This window comes from Penicillium nucicola (assembly GCF_028828085.1).
Source record: "Penicillium nucicola strain IBT 29836 chromosome Unknown utg000010l, whole genome shotgun sequence".
Taxonomy (NCBI): Eukaryota; Fungi; Ascomycota; class Eurotiomycetes; order Eurotiales; family Aspergillaceae; genus Penicillium; species Penicillium nucicola.
In genome coordinates, this window is record NW_026643134.1 from 5755969 (window position 1) to 5779706 (window position 23738).

General features: G+C 48.2%; 6 protein-coding genes across 6 annotated transcripts; 4 read left to right on the top strand and 2 right to left on the bottom strand.

The window, feature by feature from the left end:
• Positions 1–4131: 4131 nt before the first annotated feature.
• Positions 4132–6485, top strand: N7511_010746 (grainyhead-like protein; the record flags this gene model as incomplete). The annotated part of the gene is made up of 4 exons (XM_057133123.1): positions 4132–4145; positions 4210–4350; positions 4412–4948; positions 5009–6485. 4 exons carry the CDS (start codon positions 4132–4134, stop codon positions 6483–6485), a joined length of 2169 nt encoding a protein of 722 aa, XP_056981111.1.
• Positions 6486–9593: 3108 nt separating this feature from the next.
• N7511_010747 (uncharacterized protein) lies at positions 9594–11420 on the top strand (the record flags this gene model as incomplete). The annotated part of the gene is made up of 4 exons (XM_057133124.1): positions 9594–9678; positions 9744–9812; positions 9888–9953; positions 10039–11420. 4 exons carry the CDS (start codon positions 9594–9596, stop codon positions 11418–11420), a joined length of 1602 nt encoding a protein of 533 aa, XP_056981112.1.
• Positions 11421–13684: 2264 nt separating this feature from the next.
• On the top strand, positions 13685–14716 carry N7511_010748 (aldo/keto reductase family protein; the record flags this gene model as incomplete). The annotated part of the gene is made up of 2 exons (XM_057133125.1): positions 13685–13978; positions 14036–14716. The coding sequence occupies 2 exons, from the start codon at positions 13685–13687 to the stop codon at positions 14714–14716; spliced, it is 975 nt and encodes a 324-aa protein (XP_056981113.1).
• Positions 14717–15038: 322 nt separating this feature from the next.
• Positions 15039–16845, bottom strand: N7511_010749 (tannase and feruloyl esterase; the record flags this gene model as incomplete). Its single annotated transcript, XM_057133126.1, has 2 exons — positions 15039–15662; positions 15724–16845. The coding sequence occupies 2 exons, from the start codon at positions 16843–16845 to the stop codon at positions 15039–15041; spliced, it is 1746 nt and encodes a 581-aa protein (XP_056981114.1).
• Positions 16846–17923: 1078 nt separating this feature from the next.
• N7511_010750 (CLH domain-containing protein) lies at positions 17924–22002 on the bottom strand (the record flags this gene model as incomplete). Its single annotated transcript, XM_057133127.1, has 5 exons — positions 17924–18213; positions 18277–20546; positions 20599–21557; positions 21608–21634; positions 21688–22002. The coding sequence occupies 5 exons, from the start codon at positions 22000–22002 to the stop codon at positions 17924–17926; spliced, it is 3861 nt and encodes a 1286-aa protein (XP_056981115.1).
• Positions 22003–22198: 196 nt separating this feature from the next.
• N7511_010751 (RMD1 family protein) lies at positions 22199–23503 on the top strand (the record flags this gene model as incomplete). Its single annotated transcript, XM_057133128.1, has 2 exons — positions 22199–22486; positions 22571–23503. 2 exons carry the CDS (start codon positions 22199–22201, stop codon positions 23501–23503), a joined length of 1221 nt encoding a protein of 406 aa, XP_056981116.1.
• Positions 23504–23738: the final 235 nt, after the last annotated feature.

Here is a 23738-nt window from a genome sequence, read left to right on the forward strand (position 1 = left end):
ATCATCGACATGGCAGTGATATCAAGAGAATCACAAAGGTTTCCTATAGGGCTATTAACAGTGCACTGTACAAGTACCAGTACTTTTTTGTAGTCCGGGCGAACGAACCGGCCAGGGATGTGCATCTGAGCCACCTTTGAATTTCCATCCATAAGGCTGGGATCTGGCCCAACTCACCGAGACTGTCCCCACGTGTCTAGTCGTTATTGTACAGGTAGTGGACTGATTTGAGATGATCGAGATGATCGAGGTGTGGCTGTGAATTTATGAATCATATCACGTTATCATGATCGATCATGAATATCATCGTACTCCGTCCTGTACATTCTCAAATATAGAAGTATGGATTTCAAGAGGGTCTCGGAATTAAAGATTAGTGGCCGTTGACAAAGTGATGAACATTATCGGACCCAAGCGCCCCGTAGAATGATGCACACGGCTTTTGACTGTTATTTGCCACAACTTCACCACAGCCCATTGGATGTTGTACCACCAAGATAGATCCGCTCGTTCCGCTCCCCCCACAGTGCACTGATTTTGTACAGGCATGCTATGTGGCTAACCCCAGGAGCTTGCGTAATTGAAGCTAGCTGTGATGTGGCGTGAAAGAACCAAAATGCCTGACTCCGAAGTGGCAAGGTCATATGTTATCCTGAGTGGCTACACGTCTCATCCAAATGCAAGCCACAAGGGTTTTTTTCTCTTGTCGATCTTTCGAAGTATACATTGTCTACCCTTAGTTATCTTGGTGCCTTATGGGATGAATTAGCCGCTTACGAAATAGTTATCCCACTCGTTGGTTACCTTAGGTATCCCTGGACTAGTGACTGTGCAGTGCACGCCCCTTGGGTCTTTCCACCGCCCCCCCCCTCCCTAAGCTCCGTGATCCACAAGTGCGCTGCTAACTGGCTGTCAAAACTGCACTTGCTCTGCCACAGCATTGATGTCCATTGGTAGAGTTGCTCGTCAAGGCTTCCCTGACACAATCATTGGACCCCGTTACAGTACAGTACACTGTACAGGGAAGAGTGTGTGCGCACTCGATCCTCCAATTATCGACTGTGCAATGAACCAGGATGATATTCCCGATTGGCCTTCAATGAAAGATGCATAGATATATCTGATACAGTTTGCAATCCCACACGCCCTGATTCAAATGTTTATTTTGAAATTGAGCAAAGTCGGCTTCGCAAATAATCCAGGCTAGTTTACCCCTGTCGACGCCGACAACGTTGTGCGAGTCAGCCACAGCGTCATGGCTGTCAAGCGAGAGCGGCAATACGTACACAGGAGCCGGGGGGTTACACAATCGGGAAGTCTGTGTTAGTGTCCAATTTGTCCAATTCGCGAGGTGGAGAGGAAAGACAAAGAAGTACTAAGAAAGCCACCTTTATGACAGTTGTGGTTTGCAGTTGTGGTATGTCGTAGGTGGAGTACTCTATTGGCGAACAATTTGTTTGCACTTGGGAGGTCGGGGTATGTAACGCTCTCGGAGGAGCTTGCCTGTACTGTAATAGTACGGTGTAATCTTCTCCAGAATGCTTCGGATGTACAGTATTGTGCTATTTATGTTCGCACTCGGTAGAGGATGATACCACGCCTCGCTTGCCGAACATGTCATTTTGGTTCTCGGGGAAGACCTCCAGCAAATGAACAGGCTCATATAAAAATGATGTGTGTATGGGGCAGTCTAAATACACTGTGGAGGTTGCGATCTACATTTTATATAGCACTGAACTCCATACGAGGTATGGATCGTAACGTGAAACATTGCAAATATGGATGTGTGTTCCTGCGGTAATGTGATGTTTTTGACTGGCCCCGCCCGAGCCTCCTGTGTCCAATTACGAAATCTGATTGGCGGGAACTCATTCCAGCAATGAATAGCACCTCGGCAGTACAGTAAGAGTCTGTATCGCTGTATTGTATGGATAGCTCTTACATACCGCCCATAAAATATACTGTGAGCTCATACAGATACTGTAGGGCGATGTGCATGAATGGCTTCTGACGTTATGCAATCGACGTCAATGAAGAAAAGTTTCATACTGCATTTTTGAGCTTACAAAATGACATACGAAGCGACTGAGCCACACTGTCCTGAAACTTAATGTTATTGATGGGACGGTTGAGCCACGTTTGATTCCAGCACGTTGGGCAGTGAGCTCATCTCTGGCCATCATGCCAGCCAATGGACATCGACGGAAAATGAATTCACTTACTACAGTATCCATTAAACGTAAGTGCAAGTGCTATCAGTTTCGATGTAGATCCAACCGATTGTCTCCATATCAAAGTCGCCACAGATCACACAACGGTTCTGAATCCATCAATCCCGATGAGAATGATCACAAGGTTTGCAAAGTCGAAGCTCGGTACTAATATTTTGTCTTTCGGCCACGGCGTTAACAAATGTAGTAATTCGTGGTCGGGAACATTTGATTATATATAACATTGTCACCCATGGTTGTCCATAACCACTCGATCAGTATGCAAGCACGTCGTCAGCGGAAATCGAGCTCGATCGATATCCTCTATCTATGGTACTGCAGTTGGTGGATAAGGCCCCGGTGTGGGTTGATACCGATATCGTCTAGACATCGTGTGACAAGAAACCGCTGGTCCAGCTCTTCTGATTTGGTATCTACTGTAGCAACAGAGTTCCCCAGGCATCATCCCTCTCCTTTTACGCCACCAAACGCCTTCTCCCCTGAATGCATGTCTCATTTCTGACTCCATCGGTATTGGGCTGCAAGGTCGTTTACTCGGCTAAAAGCGGTTGAAACGATTGTACATCTGCTCAGGACCGTGACATTCCAACCCCCATTGACTGACACAGCTCGGGTCCAAATATAGAGACCCCATAAGATTAAGATGTGGCGTCTGGGGAGGAAAAGGTCTATGGCCGTACTGTAGGCACGGCCTCTAGAGACGGGAAGCCTCCGGCTGGTCCATTCACCAATGTAGAAAGACAAATGGGGATATACACACGTAGATAAGTACACTATGTAGAAGTTCACGTCAACGTTTTATGAGATTAAATACATGTGAAACAATACACTGACAATACATTGTAAATTACTCTCGTTCTCGCTCTTTCACCTGTGATCCGCTGCGACTTTCCGTGGGTCGAGTATTTTCCTTTCGCTTTGGCTCCATTTTTCTCCGCCCCTGACACCAATCATTTCATGCATATAAAATGGAAATCATTTAGAATGCTGAGAATAATTGAAAAAAAAAAAAGAAAAGAAAGAAAATTAAAAAAAGGAATCCACAAAATCCGCGAAACGGGCAGTTTCCCTACGAATCTCGCTCTCTACAGTACTGTACAGTATATTCTTTGGTATTTGTCCATGTGGCCCCTGGTCCTTATCGGGTCACTTCTTAAGGTGGCGACTTCGCTTCTTTCTACAATCTTCCGACATCCACCCCCTTGAAAAGTGTGGCTCAGTGACAGTTCTGTTGGATCTCTGGAGATCTTACATTATTGGAGGCTCCATGGACCGTACCGCTACTCCTTCTGTTTTCCCTTTTTATTTTCACTCTTAAACACGATCGTCATACACCTCCCCTCCTTTAACCCCTCGTCTTCTCCAATTATATACTCCCTCCCCCTCCGATCTCTTATAAGAAGGAATCATCAGTCACCACAATTTTCAATTCCTTTTGGGACGACTTGATCAAAATCCACTCTCCACCTCTTTCAACGACGACTAGACCCGCGACCTTCCGTCTCTAGCCTCCGCGCTTAACATCCACCCCATTCGATAAACTCGTCCCACGCCTTTTTTCCCCTCTTATATTCTTTGCGCAAACCAAGTTGCTCAACTTGGAGACTCGATATCGGGTTCAGTTCACAAACGCTCCCACAAATTCGATTGAGGCCGAATTTCCGATCATACGGGATACCGCAAACACCCTACGGGAAGCCATCAACATTAGTTTCAGCGTCTTGGTGCATGATTCGGAACGACTGAGAGCCTACTATACCTAGTTATCGGCTGTGAATCATACATTACGCCTGGATTAGATGTCACATACTTCTGCGGTCTTCTCCTCTCCTGCCCGAAGCCTCTCCAGTTGCGCGTGTTGCATTGCCTAGCGAAGACAAACCTTACCAAATCGCCCCCAATGTTCAGTAACCGGTGGGTTCTAACCGTTTGTTTCTTATATTTCCGTTTATGATTCTAACATTTTTCTGTGCTCCAGTAACAACACCCAGAAGCCTGATGGCGACTTCATCAGTCGCTTTCAACAAGCCTTCTCCGACATTGTCCCTCGCAGGGACAGCGAGGACTCGAAGACCCGACCAAATCTTGACGAAAATTGCGATACTATGATGGCTTCAAGGCAAGCAACCTCGGAAATCACCTGCAATTCGAACTATATCTGACTATTATTTCGCAAACAGGAACACAGAAAATGATATGAAATTGCCCACCCACGACCGCACTCCTCGGAATATGCAAGAGCTAGGCTTGACCCCGTCATGGATGGAGCCTGGTTCTTTTTCCATGATGCCGTTCGGCGGTCACTCTGGTCTCTACACACCAAACTCTGGTGGACTGGGTGCTATCTACCACAACCAGGCTGGTGATTTGCATACACCAACAGGAATGCACATGATGACTCCGCTCTCCCTCGCCAATCCCATGCATGGCTCCCACCATCATCCAAACAATGGCTTTGAACCCTTCAACCCACACTTCCTCGCTAGCATGCCAGATATCAACCCATACGCACAGCACGCACAGCACGCACAGCAAGCGTCATATGCCCCAAGCGCATTTATGCACCGCAATTCAAATTACAATGCCATGGACGAAGCAGTTGATGATTCCTCTGTCAATGACATGAACATGGATTCGGCGTCTAATATAACGGCTTCTACAGACTTCTCAGCCCCAGCAATTTCAAACGACGATATATCTTACGCGAAGGGCGAACAGTATGTCAAACGCCCCGAGCACCTTTTGTTTTCCATTACTAACCACTTTGCCAAATATAGATTTCGATTTAATGTCTCTCTCCGAGCACCAACCGCAATGGTTAAGAACCTGAGAGAAATTCCAGTCACCTATCTTAATAAAGGACAAGCATACAATCTATCCATCGCGGACTCGAGCTCACCCACCGGCAACTCTCGCCCCACTCGATACAGAACCTATGTCCGCATTTCTTTTGAGGAGCAAGAGCAAAGGGCAAGACCCTCAGCATGTTGGCAGTTATGGAAGGAAGGTCGAGGTTCCAGCGAAGCTCACCAACGTGGTGGAAAGTTGTTGGCCGTCGAATATGTGGATCCTCTTCAGGGCGGCGGCGATTCTCATAAGCACCGTCAGGTACAAGTTGAGAAATTATCAGTCGATGGATTCTGCGTCACATGGACCGCCAATCCAATGACTGGCTCCGCGGATTGCAACATTCCCGTGAGGTTCAACTTCCTCTCTACCGATTTCAGTCACTCCAAGGGCGTCAAAGGCATCCCTGTAAGACTATGCGCGAAGACTGAGCTTGTTTCCCCGGGTGAAGCATCTGGTGCGTCACGCGACATGGAGCTATCTTACTGTAAGGTGAAACTTTTCCGGGACCATGGCGCTGAACGGAAAATGTCCAATGATATTGCGCACGTCAAGAAGACCATCGACAAACTCAAGCAGCAGATTTCTCAGGCCGAAATGGGTGGTGGTTTTGCTAAACGGAAGCGCGGCAACAACACAACTGTAGCTTCAAAAGGAACCGACCGTTCTATGAAAATGTCGAAGCACAAACGCACTTGGTCCCAGAGCTCCGACAACTCAGAGAAACCGTGCTTGGAAGATGACCTCCAATCAAAACTGAGCGTCATGCAAGAGATGTTCTCATCAACTCGTTCAGTGAGCGTGCTGGGATTGCGCGGCGACCAACAGGATGACCCTGATCTATACCCCATTCGATTGCCAGGTGATGCGGAATCCGTCAAATTCGAGACTATCGGCCGGACTGGCACTGGTGATTTCTCGTCCGCGGAAGTATTAATGCCTTCACCGGAAAGCAGCAACCCTTCTGAAAATTCACCACACCCCTTCTCGCGTTCGACGACGATTCAAAAGAACCCATCTACCGATCAAATCCCCAGGGGCTTCCTCGAGGCTGTGGGTATCGACTCAACCTACCGACCTCCGTCGGAGCGCTCGCCCAAACCAATTGCCTGCTTCTATGTTCGTTTCTCGGGAAACCAGGAGAACCAGCAGGACTTTTATCGCGCTATCTATCTGACTGAACGTACGGTTCGTGACTTTATGCAGCAGATCTCTAGCAAGCAACAGATTGATCCGATGCGTATCGTTAGCATAAAGCACATTACCGAAAATGGAATGCAAATCATGCTGGATGACGATGTGGTTCGTGAGCTTCCCGAGGGGCAAGATATGCTTGTCGACATTTCGACAACCTCGGGCTCCTTCGATGCGCCTGACTCGCCAATTGAGATCAAATTAACCTTTTAAATGTTTATCGACTTTCTCATCATCGATTACCGCATCTTCAACCTCTTCCTCTTGCATTCTACTTTCCTCTTTCAATTATTTATATTTTCTTTTGTCACTGGGTTGGCTTTTGTTTTCTCAGGGGAGTTGAATACGGAGATAAAACACGAGTCTCCGAGCAATGATACCCCGTCAGTTGATGCTTTGATCTTTATATCTTTTATGGTTCCCTTTATTTGCAAATCCGGCGTTACCTAACTCCCTACGACGATATATGAGTCAAAGGGCCACGGGTCTGTTAATATACACATTTGTGTTTGTTCTGGTGGTGATTTCGATCTGGTTGAGCACCAAGCATACGTCGCTGATACCCCGTTCCCAGTTGAACTTTAGCCTCTTCTGTTTGCTTTTCGTCATAGGTGTTTTTTTGGTTTGAACGTTTGCTGCTGTCCCTGTGCGGGTTCACATTTACAAGATATCTCTTTGGAGATGTACAAGGGCTTCTTTTTATACAGATAGTCACCAGAGGATAGGGTAACAATCAACTTGAAGCATAGGTTTAGAACACGATGGCCTTGCTTATCTTATTATATTCCTTCGTATTGGCTATGGGCTAAACGTTAATGTACTGTAGCAACTGGTTGGGAGAAGAATTTTCTGTAGGCTCGACATTCAAAGTCGACGCGTCAACCCCGACTGATTGACGATCGAGATTTCCAGATCGGGCCGGCTGCACGAGCAGGCAGATAGGAAGATGTCTAGGATCCATAGAACGATATTACCGTGGCGATGTAAATCATGGCTTGCGCAACGCACATGTCTCACGAGAAATAAGAGAGCGAGCCCACACCAGAAGCTGGTCCCAGCAACCAGGTAAAAAAGTGGCAGGCTGCTCGGCCACCGACCGCGGATGGCCGATGAAGATCCCATGGACCGCTGTTTCGGGTTCATCTGTGTCTTGTCATTGGTTGGGCTGTCAGACCGGCCGTCAGTCAAACGGGGCCAGGAGCCTTTTTCCCTACCTGTAATCTTCTGCGACGATGCCACAATTCCTCAGGCCTTCCATCCGATAGATTTTACAAAATCGACGGTACAGCACTCCGTACAGTTACAAAACTTTGAAATCCAGAGCAGCCACTAGATCCATTCCCATCTTGTACTGTACCTTCTCTTTTGGATCTTCCCCCAGTCTCCGATCTTGGGGTTCCAGTCCCTCGGGTCCTTTTTTAGAGATTGCATCCATGGGCCTCACATCCGAGAATAGATTTTTTTCTTTTGTCCCCCGTTCCTGAACCTGTCAACCCTATTAGCTTCTGGGTGTGGACTTTTAAGCGGAGCTAGTGGAAGATGAGATGCTCTTGGCCACTTTCACATAACTCGGACATGAAGTGGTTAGTGTCCAGCCCCTCTCCTCATCACCGAGTCTTATGAATCAGAGTCACACCCTAGGAACCCAGAACGGTCTCCTGTCGATCGCTCTCTACTGTAATGAAACCCTTATCTCTAGCGCCTCCACCAAGTGGATCTTATACCACACAGCAAAACTTCTTCACGGCCACCTCCATGTTTCCCCAAATTGTCAGAGCTTTCTTAACCGTGCTCAACAACTGTACCCCCAAACTGTTCGGCAATTCAAAAACCCCATCCGCGCCAACCGTAAGCCACAATGATGTCAGTTGAAACGAAGTTCCTTGGAAGCGGGGACCTTCGTAAACCCACTCTAAACCACGCGGGTCGTCCCGTTAGTATGGCCTCTCGATTAGGTTTAGCTTTATTACTTACCGCTACGGTATTTTTCTTGGGAAATACCGTCAGTGCAAAAAAAAAGAAATTAGGGTATTCGGTATTTTTTCCCGTATCCTGCAGAACCATATGCAGGTATTGTGATCGGTGTTCAATATTGATGGGTCTCATTGGATTGCAAGTAGTTTTCCGTACAAAAGTTCAAGGTGACTGGACTAGATCCATAAATTTTACTTTCCAAGGATGGGTTCAACGGGTGTAGGGCTGGACTGGGGGCTGCAAATCACTAGTCCTGCCGAAAGTGTATAAAGGAGGACTAGATTGGAATCAGTGCAAGTTATGTCAGTCAAGTCATTTTGATCCCATCCGTCCCTGCTTGAAGTTGTGTGACGAAGCCCTTGACAGCCTCCAGGGCTGTCCGGCTCTCGGCATAGACCGCAGGGCTGATGTGGGATTTGAAATAGAATCAGAGTCAATCCTGGCCATAAATAGATATCGAGGCTCCAGTGACAATACACTTCTACACTTGATCTGCTGTCTTGACTAAGTTTAGATTGCGTCTGGTGCCTCGACGCTAATCGTGACGTTGAAAGTTTATATCCCGGTCATCACCTGCTACCATGTCTTATGTTCAAACTCAATTCCCATCCTCCGGGCAACCTAGACTTGTGGAAGTGTCGCCGAATGTATGGCTTATATTGGTTGGTACGCACCAGCAGGGAGAAAGCGTTGTTGACGGGGAGATGGCATATGCCAACCTTGTCTGTGACACCCCAGCCTCTCTGTGGAAATGACTTGTCTCTCATGGAGTTTTGTGAATCTGACATTGATCTGGAGTCTGGTAGAGACTCCAGACCTCAGTCTTTGACAGTGCAGTTTGATCATTGCATGATGCGTCTGCTGAAGCACAAGCTTCGCCTCCACCGAGCGCAAGATAGATGTTCGGTTTATTTCTTCTACTGAAGACTGTCTCACTGTGGTCGTACATCAAGATTTGCCGGTGTATCCCATTTTAAGTTCTCTGAGAGTGACACCAGAAGTCATTTGGTTCAGAAATTAGAATATGAACAAGGTGTATCTCGGGGTCAAGTACTTCATGTAAGTCTCAGAGGGAAAGAGTAACTTCCCGTGTAGGAATTTCATGTTCAGTTGTAAGATGAGGGCACATGTGACCGAAATGGGAAAGAGGCAGCATCGTTCCTTCCTCTCTCGTCGACCTTTCGTCCTTTGTTTACTATTTCTTCTCCTTTCTCCCTCTTCTTCTTCTTCCTCTTCTCTCTCCCCTTCCCCCCACGCTCGCTTCTTCCCTTCCTGGTCCTTTCCTGGTTTCCATCTTGAATCCATCAAAGCATCACTCACGCTCGTTAACCACCTTCGGAGGTCAATATGACTTCCATCCCAAGCATCAAGATGCTCCTCTTGATGGTCATTCCCATGGTCTCCATGGTTATGGCTGTTGCTCCAACTGAGGGTAAGTCCTTTTTCCATCCCCTCTCGTGACAACAAACATCGTGTGGCTAACCTGTCATCCAACAGACTGCAGCACCATCGTCAAGGTGCTCCTCCAGAACTCCAAGACTGGTGAATCTCGTGTCCTTGGTAACGGTAAGTCATGATCACCTCCCGTCTCTACTCTTGACCCATCTTGAGCCTTAAGGCTAATGATTGTCACGCATACAGCCAATGCTCTTCCCGCTCCTGTTTCCAACCTGTTCGGCCGCGCTGTTCGCCCTGACGATGGCTGGTGTAAGTTCATACCCACATCCTTCAGATAGAGACCTGTTGGCGGTTCCTCAACCTCTTGGCACAATAAGCTAACTCTTGAAAACAGTCACAATCACCACAACTGAGACGTCTTGCTCTTCTCGCGTTCCCCTGGCCACAGCTTCCACCACTAAGGATCCTGTCGTCGTGCCTATTGTCAGCACTCCTCCAGTGATTTCGCACACTAGCACAATCACTACCTCTTACACTGTCCCCACCACTTCCATGGCTGTCTCTACTTCCGCGTCTGCTCTCACGGCAGTCATTACAACTAAGGTGTCGACTGTGTCCTCGGAGTCTACTGCTTCCCGGGTTACTGCCACTACCACGAAGGTTACCACTCAGTCTGGTGCTCCTATGTCTAGCAGCTTGGCGCCTGTCACTGCCACAGGATCTAGCGGCTCTGCCAAGTCTGTGACTTCGTCCCCTTCTAGCTCCGCCGAGACAGCTTCTACTTCTGGTTCCAGCACCAACGTCGCCTCTACGGTGACTAGCAAGGTCACTGGCGTTCCTCCTGCTGCTCCTCCAGCTTTGGTGACCACTGAGACCATTTACACTATCACTGTGCCTTGCAGTCATACTGAAAAGTGCAGAAGTACCAAGGTTTACTCCACCAGTACTTTGGTTCTATCTAACCCCACTGGCACTCATGTCACTGCTCCAGCTTCTGGCAAGCTCACTGGCATACCTGTTTCCGGTTCCACTGTGACTGGAAAGACCACCGATTTTGTCACTGAGCCATGCCCTACCGACACTGAGCGGGCTTCTTCCACCGCCATTGTCGTCCCCGTTCCTGAGTTCACGAATGTTGCTCCTGTTCCTACCCCTGTGACTACGGAGGTCATTTTTACCATCACAGTCCCTTGCAGTCACACAGAGAAATGCCGCAGCACTGAAGTCTACTCCACTAGCACCTTGGTTTTCTCAAACCCTACTGGCGCTCAAGCCACTGCCCCCTCTGCTCCCACTGCTCCTGGTGTGGCTACAGTTCCAGCCTTTGTGACTTCCAAATTGCCCTCTGTTCCGGCCACTGTTCCTCAGCCCGAGATGTCCGCACCTGGTACTACCAAGGTGACCATTCCCGTCCCCGAGACCCCGCCCCAGATCAAGGTCTCTGAGTCGGTTTCGGAGACTACCGTGATAAACAAGTCCGGCTCTGCTCAAACCACATTGGCCACTGTTCCTCACCCCGGCTCTGCTCATACCACATTGGTAACCGTTCCTCAGCCCGCTGTTTCCAAGGGCTCTCAGGTTCCTCCCAATGCCTTTCGTACCGGAGAGACTCAGATCGCAGTCCCCACTGCCCCTCATCCTGCCTCAAGCAAGACACTGGCTCCTTCGGCCCCTGTCTTCAATGGTGCTAGTGTTGATGGGCTCGTGAATGGCCGTCTTCTCGGCGTAAGCATCTTCGTCGTGCTCGCTAATGCTGCTCACTTTGTGATTCTGTGAGAAACCGGTAAATTTGTTTCATTTTATGGAGGGAAGCAAGCCTAGCCATCTTTGATGCAGCAATGGCGGCACCCAACATGTTTCATACGCTTATGGTTACTATTGAAGATTTAAGCAACCCGGTCTTGTGGGTTAGCATGCCTTTGCTTTATTTTTCCGGGGATACAATGATGGATCCAGGTTAATATTGCGATATCTAATAATGTTTGTGACTTCATGACATAGTTTCAGCTTAGCTGTCTAATAACAGAAGTCTTCATTTCATTGCGCGTGCATAAGTAGTATTAGTTATCTCGTAGAGGCAGCACGGATCTACGGTCTGAACACGAGAGCTGTATCTTGAAGTCCTTCCGGCGTTCGAATAAGGCTCAAACACCTCCCAAGCAGAAAGCAGCCAGCGGAATAGCCCTGGGGAGAATCCTGTCGTGAACTCACGTCTCAAATGAGGTTTAAGTCCGAAAGACTATGTATCTGGCAATATATCGCTGAGTTGATACATCCATCCCGCCGTTCCATCAAACCGCGATTCACACCACAACTTTTACTACTTTTACACATTTTTACAACAACACAGCACAAACCAAAACGATCATCTGTTGCCAAAGCAAAATACTAAACCAACATAGCTAGCTAGTACACAGGCTACCGAGTTAATAGCTCCCATATTTTGAACAAATTCCTGTTCGGAAGCCTAGCCCGTCTACGCAATAAACAAAGAAACCATCTTGCAATACTGAGACGATTAGCCTCGTATACTCGTGCCCAGATCCATGGGAGAGACTTATGTCGAATTCTGCAGTGATATGCTTGACGTCCACGTCCGAGAGAATTTGGATCAAATTGGTCTTTCCATCTTCCTCCGGTTCACCGATCCACCTTGCCATGGTATTGTCATTGAAGACTGGGCGTAATGCCCGAATTCCACGATCATCGGCGATTCCTTTGAATCCTCGTAGTCTTCAATTGCTGAGGTCAATTGTGACTTGACCCCCTGGTGACCGGTACTCAAGAGTGATGTTCGACGCCGCATCTCCACTGATCAGATCAAATCCAATGATGTGAGTTGTGATGCCTGCCGCGGTTCCTTCCTGCAGGATGAAACCAATCAAGCCTATATGGCTCGGCAATGAATCGATTTTCAACATGGGAATTACCTCGCCCTCTTCGCATGTGCAGGGAGGGGCATCGTCTCTGGGTAGGATATCTATCCTTGCCCTCTTGCAGCAAAGTTCAGCCGCCGCTATTATCCAGGCCTCCATTGGCAGTAGACTGAAGGGATCAGCCCCAGGGAGTATGCTTTTGCCTGCGCCGAGATTCAAACGTTGGATTTTCGAAATTTGCTTCGTGGCATCTCCGATCGTTAAATGAGTGCCGAGGTAGGAATCTGCCCAGGTGCAGACTTACTGGCTTGATATATCGACGCCCAAGGGCGGTCGGGGTCGAATAAGGATCATAGAGGAGCAAGCTAAGTTACAGAAGTAAAAAGGGAAGCACCTTGGTAGATGACTAGCACATAGAACAACTAGCAGGACTGTTCTACCTGACGACTGTTGAACGTTCTACTCATAAGCCTCTCCCTTTTAGAAAAGAAAAGAAAAGAGAACCAGGAAACTAGGGGGAATATGTATATCCGATATTGCCGATAACCACCACCACTTAGTTGGACCAACAAGGCTCTTGACAAACCAAGAAGTAGAACAACGAGCTAATCGGGCCAATTGAACAATCTTATATTATTTGAGATTGTGTAAGTCTACTGACAGAGGCTGTTAAGTATGGCTTCCGCTTTATGTTATACTTTGCATGCTCATACCCAGGTGACGAATTAAACGGCATGTCGGATTCAATAACACCTCGCCGAGACTTCAACTGTGTGTTAAGTTCTAACACGGATAGCACTATACTATTCCAATGACTGAATTGATAATGAGCTTTTGGCGTGATATTATATCCGATCCTATTGAGTGGATCAGGTCTATTTCCGACAATTCTATCAGTATTGGGCTACTTGAAGTCCCATTCTGTCCATCCTGTCGAATCAAGTGCACAACAGTGGCATGCAATTGCTCTTGATTAGAAATCCATTCGGTCTTCAACTTTTGACGCCGAATGCTTGATAGTGTCTATATGAAACTGACACGACGTGCATACGCACTTGCCTATAAAACCCTAGAACACGGGCACTTCCTCATTCTTTCATACACAACTCTCCAGAGAGCCCCAATTTCAGCACAATCTATATCGAATATCTCTCACTCTCCATCATGTCTAGCTTGCCTGTCCTAGTTTTCGGGGGAACTTCTATCGCCACCGATGGAAGCTTCACAAATGTCGCTGAGGTCTCGGCCTTACTGGAAGCCCTTGAAAGAGAAGGAATCAAGCAAATTGACACTGCTCAGATTTACGGTGCTAGTGAAGAGCTCCTCGGCGAATCTGGGGTTTCGTCGCGGTTCATAGTCGATACCAAGCACGCAGGGGGCTGGTCCCCAGGATGCTCGTCTCGAAAGGATGTTTACGAAAACGGACTCGAAAGCTTGAGAAAGCTTGGAGTTGACAAAGTACGTGTAAAATCATTTGATGACTCGGGTTCAAAGAAGTTAACCATCTCTCCTTAGGTTAAAGTGTTCTATTTGCATGCTCCTGATCCCAAGGTCCGTCTTGAGAAGACTCTCGCCGGTATCAATGATCTGTACCGCGAGGGAAAGTTTGAAACCTTTGGCCTTTCCAACTTCAGCGCAGAGGAGATCACTGAAGTCCTTCACGTTGCGAAAGAGAACGACTTCATCCTCCCAAAGGTCTACCAAGGCAATTACAACACCGTTTCTCGTTATATTGAGACGGACATTTTCCCAGTTCTTCGTCAACATGGAATGTCATTCTTTGCCTACAGCCCCATTGCTGGCGGTTTCCTCACCAAAACCAGAGATCAACTGGTTGAAGGCAAGGGAGGGCAAGGTCGATGGAACCCGCAGTCACAGATGGGCTCATTCTACCACATGCTGTACAGTAAGCCGACTTTCTTCCAGGCCTTGGACAGTTGGAATGCCATATCTGAGGCTTCGGGAATTCCAAAGGCCGAACTTGCATACCGTTGGATTGCTTTCCATTCTGCTCTTGACGGTCGACTGGAAGATGGACTGGTGATTGGAGCGAGCAGTACCGACCAGCTGAACAGGACCGTTGCTGCTCTCAAGAATGGCGCACTTCCTGATTCGGTGGTCAAACAGATTTCCGATATCTGGGAAATTGTGAAGAACGATTCGGTTGCTAACAACTTTGATGTGTTGAGATCATAGATCGGATGTTGGATCAATGAGGATATACACTGCTCGGGTATAACGAAAGCTTCCCTTCGCCGAACCGACACACCCTAATGCGATAAATTACAACTGTTCATCGCGACAGACATAGCTTCTTATACGGTCTTCCTGTATAACTTATGTGTTCTTCATTCATTCTCAGTCTGCCATATATTGATAATTGATAGAAGATATACTATTGAAGCTCAACAGAATAGATTACACCGTAATCTTGGCGATTAAATTGACCTAGATTCACATATCAGACTTCTTCTGCTCTACCTTTTGAGGTAGGCTGAAGTCTCATGTTTACCAGGCTCTAGTACAAGGGCAACTTGTACGCATCAAAGTTGTAGTCAAAGGTGTCAATCGAAGCCTGATCGTACTCGCAGGTCAAGGTCTTACCGTCCCTCCAGTAAGGACGAAGAGGCCAGGCACAAAGCTGCTCGTTGTCTCCCAAATTCTCACCCTGGAGAATGGTAGCGTTCAGTGTGTGAGGCACAATACCCTTTTCAACCCAACGAGACATGACTTCGAAGTTGGTCTGCGGGAAGGGTCCGTTAGGCTGAGCGGTATTTGTAGCACAATGGGCAGCTCCAGGAACCAAAAAGAGGCGATACCATTCCTGGAGAGCGCTGGTGCTTGAGTTGTACGACTTGTTCGGATACATCGTTTGACGAACAGAGTTGTAATAGTGAATGGATGATCCCGTGGGAATTGACGCATCCTGCTCGCCATGGTAGTGGATGATCTTGCCACCGTTATCATAAAACTCAGTCAGATCAGGCAGAGTGGTTTGCAGCGAGTCCATGTATCTGGTCATGCCCTGCTTCATCCAGCCTACAAGCGTATCATAGGTGACGCCCTCCAAGGTGGACAAGTTGTCTTCATCGTTTAACTCCAAAAAGCGAGCAATCCATTCACCACCAGCACCAGCAATATCCTGTTCCAGTTAGCACAATTCTACGAGAGGCCTCTGAGATAATCTCAAATCGAGAACATACCAATCCCCATTCGCCGGTGGTGGAGTTGTAGCTGGTCGCAGCATCATCAAACGAGGCACCCATCTGATAAGAGATGTAGGCACGGCGTCCTTGGGAGTCATACAAGCCATCAACAATTGTCTGAGCAACCGCAACAGCCTCGGCCGTCACCGTACCATTCTGAGCTGGCTCGGTCGAAAGCTGGCGTTTGCCAAAGCCAAGACCAAGGCTACTGCTGGTGGAGGCAGCACAATAATACGACTTTCCGATGATCGAAGTCATATTGAAATGCAGCTGGCAAAGATCAGAGCGAGAGACAACACCGTCGGAACGCCCGTCCAGAGGATCACAGGCGGAGATTGTCTCGTTGACAATCTTTTCCAGCTCGCATGGAGGGGGGTAGTAGTCGAGAGTCTTCTCCACAATGTTTGAGTAAATGTGGTTAGCTTGCTGCTGTCCATAGCGAATGGCCGGTGCTCCAATGATTAAACCGTCGTACTCTTTGCCCGCGCGCTGGCCCTGAGACCAGCCCTCACGACCACCCTCGGAGCAACCCTGGTAGTACGAGTACACCTTGCTGTTGCTGGCAACGTCGTAGAAATTCTTGGTCAGCTGCTTGCCGATGACGGTCATCTCCTTGATGGCTTCGTAGCCAAACATATACACAGAAGGCCAGTTGATAGTGCCGTTGTTGAGCAGGAAAACGTCGTCAAAGTCGGTGTCCATGCTGCCAAATCCTCCATCTGTAAATCCAGAGACAGCGCCATACATCACACCGCCAGGAGCCGACATAGATCCAGACTGAATGGCGTACGCACCACCTCCAGTAGCGAGGAAACGGTTCTTGAAACTCTCAGGCGAGGGCATATAGTAACCGACAATCACGGATTGATCAGATCCCGTGTGGGTGTATGAAAAGGTCACATTGCAGAAGTTGATGGTTGCATCCGGGAAGAAAGTCTCTCCAGAGTGAGAGGAGTTGTAAACGGGATTGGCAGTGACCGACGAATGATCAAAGGTAACGCCGAGGATGTAATTGTCTTCGGGCAAGGAATCGCGAACATGGGAGACAGTGCATGCGCTGCGCAAAGAAGCAGCATAGGCTACGCCTGACCATGCAAGAAGGGACAGAGCTTTCTGCATCTTGCGTCAAGCTGTTTCGAACCGTCGAGTCTGATTTGAATGTTCCTGAGCCAATGGTGGCTTCTTTTCGCAACTTTGTATAGGCTCCTCGTAAACATTTAGCAGGACACGCGTTTCATCCTGGACACTATAGCAGTATCAAGCTTAATTGTCGCCCCTGCTAATAAAACTCAGTGACGCGTCTGATAATAGAAAAGATTGCATGCCGTGGTGGATTCAAACAGGTACTCACCAATGAACTGGTTCCCCGACAAAGGATCAGCACTTGAAAAGATACCCGCTCCGGTTCTCATCTAGATTGAATAGTTTGGTACTATTGTATTATTGAGCTTTCGCATTTTGAGAAGTGTAAAGCTCCGGAGACCGGCTCTTCCTCTGAGATGGGTTGACACAAATTATAGACGTTCGTATCACGAGAACAGTTCCATGTGAGATGTTGTAGTTTCTTTCTACCATCACGCTTTGTGCTCTTGTCAAAAAACCCTTGACCATGGGCATTCAGAAGCCACGTCAGCGGTCTCCCATCAATTATGGATACCGTTTCCAAATTCAAGGAGTGTGTTGTGACGAATGTTCTCGGATCGGACTTAATCCAGGAGGCTCTCGGTCAAATCCGACGCTAGTCCCGCGGCAGCACCGACCTCCGAGGTATACGTATTCCCGATATCGGGATCTACATCTCTAAGGGATCACTAGAGTTTCCATTTAACTTCAATATATAGAATAGTCTGATTATACCTCTCTTTCAAATGGTTTGCGGTGGAGTTTGCCATGGATATAAAGCAGGTCTAATGATTAGGGGATGTAAAAATAAAAAAAAAAGGTATTTATAATAGGGCTGAAAATCCGGTACCGGATGGGGATAGTCAAATGCTTGGCATTAACACTAATCTTCATGGAATAACCAGGGTCTCATAAGATCAACTTAATGCTAATATCCCCAACACTGGCTCCAGGCGACCTTAGAAAAGGCCAGGGTATCTCAGGGAAACAACGGAAATGCAGAGAATGTGGGGGTATGTGCACATGAGGTATACACAGGCTAGTCGAGTGATCGAGGAGCTCCATACAACAAAAATTAGACTTCACCCTCAACACCAAGAGATTCAATTTCTCTTGTCAAAGCACAAATCCGGCAGCCATCACCAATCTTGTCTCGTAAGATCCTTGCCGTGGTCACTTTGGGGCCCACAGTACGAGAAGCGGTCGTCGTTGAAGTAGGCTCGTCGATCGGAGACATGGCTCGGGGGGTTCGATCTCCGGATCGATCAGGGCTGCTAGTGCCGGATTGTTGTTGTGATGTATCTGCGTGCAAGTGGGAAAGATGGAATACATGGCCGCAGGCAAAACCGACGAGAATTTCGCGTTCTAGTTAGTTGGTCAGCATTCGTCCTGATGATGAGTGAGCTCGATGTGACCAGGGAATCATACCGTTTGCTCGGAAGGCGGCGTTGCAACCGCCACATCTTCCTTGTCCAGTGCCTGTAAACTTCATGGCACCACTTTTCTGGGATAGTTGGTCTTGACTCTGGGCCTTGGCTGTCGGTGTCAAGATAGAGTCGTCTTCTTTATCTTCGTTGATGTCAAACTTAATGCCACGACGCTGGCCCTTTCGTAACGAGTCCATTCCAAGAGCAACCTCGCTTTGCATAACCCTGGCCGCGCCCTGGCTAATACTAGCTTGTAGATCATGTTCACGAATCAAGCGAGTCAGGCCTTCTCTTAGCCCCTCGATCTCCAATCCACTCGGGATTCGACGCACAAGCTTGATCGGGTCGATGGCTGTACCGGCTTCAACAAGAAGACCGTGAATGAATTTTGGCTTGTCCATCGAGTAGTCAAGAAGATCTTCCCAAAGATCAGGATCTTCCTGTGACTTTGCAAATGAAATGGCTTGTGAAACGTCTTTCAGATCCGACAATATTAAATTCAAGGCCCGCTTTGTCTGACCCATCTTAGACAGGAGATAAATCAACTCAGGCGTGAGTTTGCGGTTCTCACATATAGAGGTGGCTTTGTCAAAGGAGTAAGAGATGCTCGTTTGGAGGAACTCCATGAGTAGAGGTCGGTCATAATCTGCGAATACCTCGACGGTCGTGTCGGCGAAATTGTCGATTAATGCTTTGCCTTCGTCGGCAGCCAGCTTACTGGCCGCATCTCGGGCATGAGCCCCACGCCCTCTTCGGGGTTTCAAGGCATCATGGGGCAGAGACTCGCCTCGCCAGAGCGCACGAAGGTAGAAATAAAGGAAAAGGTATCGGTCTGCCGCAATCAATTGGGATACGACGGTTTCTGGAAGAACAATACCCGTGTATGCTTCACTGACAAGGAGACGTGTTGGCTCGGATGTCAGTTCTTCCAACTCCGCCTTGGTGGCTGACTTCATTTGCTCCTTGGAAACGCGAATCATGATAAAAGCTGGAATGTCATCTGTGACCGCATCAAGCAAGCGATGTTCCCTCACCAACGACATTGCTGCATCCCCATCTTGCAATCGAATATAGCACCGCAAAGCTTCGCGGTAATGTCCCCCAACCAAAAACAATTTGGCGAGACAATCAGTAAGAATTCGCCAGTCCTCGGAACCAACGCCCTCTGGTTTCGATTCCAGTTGTTCTTCAATGACTTTTGCAATGTTATTTGCATCAAATAGATCAGATGGCCAAATTCCAATCAATTCTTTAAATTTGGTCAGATCTCGAGATACGTAATGACCGAGAATCACTTCGTATATGGCAGAAGACAACGACGGATTCAAGTCAACTGGAATATGCGGGTTGATATCGTCCAGTTTGCCTCTTTTGATGAAGATCCACGCCCAGTGGTCCCACCGCGGAGCATTCCGAAGGACTTTACCACATATCTTGGCAGCTTCAACCCACTTCTCTTCGCTGACAAGCTGTTGTATCCAAAGCTCTCCAAGTCGGGCCTTTTCTTGTTCTGCTGCAGAGACTTTGGGTAGGCGAGCTGTTGTAATTGATGATCGGTCATCTGCAAAAAAGTCACCCAGACTAGTCTGTGACCTGCCGGCAGCTTCTGAAACAATTTCACTCAAGTCGGGTATGGATCCTGCGGCTTCAGGATGTTCATCGACAAGGTTCCAGGCTTCTTCGTATTGACCATGAGAGTCTAACCAAGACAACCTATCTGCAAGATCCCGCTTGACCGCAACAACGCAGTCAAATGGACTGTGGACAAAGATCTTGGCACCAGGAGCACCTGAAACATCCTGTACCTCCTTCGGAAGAGCTTCCTCGACCGAGTGTTTTGACATGAAAGACGGAGGAGCTCTAGCAGAGCCCTTATCTCCGCTGCTTGTGGTACTGCGGATGCTAGCCCCTGAGCTAAAAAGACGCGCAGAGTACATAGTAGCATCCAACAGTCCATAGCCAAGTGTCCCCAAGGCACCACGCTGAACCACTTGGCCCTCTGGAGTCTTCCATGGCGGTAAGACGCTAAGATGATAGTCTGATGCGGAAAGACCTTCAAACCGATTGATTGAAAGCGTATCGGCACTGATTTCTTCTTTTGTCTCAATATCAATAACACGAAGTTCAGGTTCTAGGCCTCGCTTTCGATTGCGTGTTCCAGTACCCCTTCCGCTATTCGCATTTTCGCTTTCTGTCTCCAAGTATGCAAGAATTACAAGAAGACGAGGCGTATACAACGAAACTCCAGATACAACACAATCGGTTCGCAGTCTGCATGCAAAAGTCAGACAAAGATTGATGGGTCACTATGAGCAGAACTTACATTGTGACAACCTCAGCAGAGCCCAGTTTCTCGCCCTTGGAGGTTTTGCTTGCTCGATCAGGGTACACGTCAATAACCCAAACAGTCCCTCCCCACCCGACGACAAGCTTTTCAACTTTATCGACAGATACAGTCGATTGCACATTTGAGCTTGCCGGGCTGTCGTTAACATCAAGGTTGTCATGACCGTCTAAAGCAGACTGGTCAATCCATTCTGCGCGCGCTTTCCAGACACTGGCCATTTCTTCCCATCCTGGGCGGTTCGGGCGATCAATATGACTGATCCTCTTCCAGGCGAATTCGCTTTCCGAAGAGTCCAGATGCAGATTGGACCGCATAATCTTGATACCCTCCTCGTTTACCCAGGTCACATATTTCCCAGATAAGGACCACCTGACAGTGCTAATAGCACCCTCTCCGCTGTGAATGATAGTATCCTTTCCATTATTGGAAGCTAGACCCATAGATCCTAGCCAGCTTGACGCTGTCGCGGCCGCACCTCCCATTGTTGTCGAGTTAGAGCTTGCTCCGATACGACCACCGGTTGTCAATATCAATTCACCTGCCCGACCACCAGAGAGAAATGTCCTATCAGTTTTGTACTCCGGGGACAACGCAATCGACTGGACCGGGCGACCGAAATTACGCAATAGCACATCTTTGGGGTCAACTAAGGACGATATGCAAACATTTCCATCGATTGAAGAGGTTCCGATGTAAATGGAGTTCGAAGGTATGTTAGGCACTGAGGTATTATTCGTCCTGGTTTTACCGTGGATATTGCCGGTGCCCGTGGACGATCGGGTAGGGGGGCGAAGATCATCATGCGCTTGCTTGAAGGGGTCCTGCTTGAGGTTCGGAAGAGGCGGTGGGAATGGTGAAATAGAGATTGAGGTGACACTCGCCGAGTGCGCGTGGTATACACGCAGAGACTTCAATAGAGGCAAAGACATTACATGCTTGACAAGGTCAGCTCGTGGAGCGGAGTGCGCATATATGGCTGACTTACGACGTTTCCATTGTGCGTTCCAACAATCTAGAGAGCTTGTTAAACATTCAATTTCTGCAATTCTAGTTGATTTTTCTTACCATCTTGTCGCCTGCTACAAGGAAAGAGCTTGTCGCATCCCCATTGCGATAAACCGAACCCAAGTGCTTCGTGAGATATGCGTATTTGAGACGGGGCTCTTCTTCGTCTTCATCGTCTGAAATATCTTCCTCGTTCTCTTCATCCTCTTCCTCGCTATCACTGCCATTTGAGCTGTGGTCATCGTCGGGTTGGCGGCGGTCTTGGGTGTCTTGAGTTGAGTCCGAAGGTGATCGGCTTCGTGCAGTTGATGTTGAGTGCTCGGAAGTGCCCTGTACGGCACTATCATTCGCCGATGTCGCGCCAGGCGCGTCCATGACGAGTCCCTCTCTGCACCTGCAGCTCCCACGCTGTTAGAAGTAGAATGCGACGGGCTGAAGTTGGGCTCTGTGATTCCGGAGTTGAGCTGGGGTAAGTCAAGGCGGGAGCTGCCATGACTAAGCGGGGCTCCTCGGCCCTGCAAAACGATGTCATTGACGAACTGTTCCCAGCTCAGCGATTGTTCCCAGCACCATGTTTGCCAGACCCTCTGTCAGTTTGGCTGGTAGGCCACTGTCAAGCTTCTCTGCGCAATTTAATAAAATTTTGACGCTTTCCCGGAAAGAATTATTCTCGACCAATGCTTACTTGAAACATGAGCACAATAACACTACTGAGCCAGACTTAAAAATTCAGCGACGGAGGGTCAACAGACTGCCAGCAGCTCCTACTTCGTTGCGACGGGTAGCAGTCGAGGCCCAAAGGTCAAAGGATGGATTCTTGTCCAAAACACTCCTCAAAGAGCAGGGTCTACATCGACAGGTAGGAGCAATTGACGACTATTTGACCCCTTGAAATACCCTATTGAATTTCATTTGGCTGATCCTTTTATGTCCGCATAACCAGACCGTGACTGCTTACGCTGTGGCCGAACAATTCAATATTCGCAAAGTCAGAGACATCCTGCAAGAAAAAGGATACGAACCAGATCCTTTAGAGACGGGGCTCTTTCCACAAGTTGTTCATGTTCAAATACCTATCGACTCAATACGACGCGTTGCCAATCCATCCGGTACCGATTTGTCATCCGACGAAGTGGGCGATCTCTTTGTATTTCCCTCAGGTACAGTCGTGGCATGGTCGCTTCCTGAAGGGTTCACATCTTTTCTGGCAACGCGAACTCTCTTACCCGCGGCTGAGGGCGCTCATGATTTGGAGACCGAGGATCTTAACTTCGTGGAGGACCCAAATCGTGAAAACAGTCTGATCAAGGGTGACACGATTGTACTGGGGACGAATGCTCGTCACGGCCAGGGCCAATCTATTGATACCGTGCTAACCAAGGTTGCGTTCTCATCTGGCCTTGCTCGCAGTACAAAGCTGGCTGTCCTTGAAAGTCTTTTATCGAACTATATCGAGTCGACGCGTCCAATTCCAACTCTTCTATCGAAAGGATCTCGGCTGCCATTTACACGAGATTTTGTCCTCCGCAAGACCGGACAGCTGCTGAGTGTTCGCGCACAGCTCAATCTCTACTCTGAACTCACAGATTCTCTGCCAGATATTTTCTGGGACAGTGAACACGAACTTGGCTTGGAGGGCTACTATGAGCAAGCTGGTCGAGCTTTAGATGTTGGAATCCGTATCAAGCTTCTGAACGAAAAAATGGACTATGCGCAAGAAATTGCTAGTGTCCTTCGCGAGCGGTTAAGTGAGACCCATGGTCTTCGACTTGAATGGATTATCATTCTGCTCATCGCTGTCGAGGTCGGATTCGAAGTGATGCGATTATGGAAAGAGAGAATCCGTGAGCAAGAAGAGGATGCGCGCAAGGATTAAACTTTGGTGTGAGATACTACATTGTAAATGTACTGATTATGATACCCCTTCTCTCATGAATACATATTCACTGAACTATGTCACGTCAATGGTTGCCCAAGAGTAAACAAAGCCCACCTGACCCGAGTCACCTGCCCCCGCGCTTAGTCAATTGTGACTCCGCACGAGGCGACTGCACCGCCGACAACCTTGTAGCCTTAGATAGTTCCATCCCTGGTGCAATTCGATCTTATCT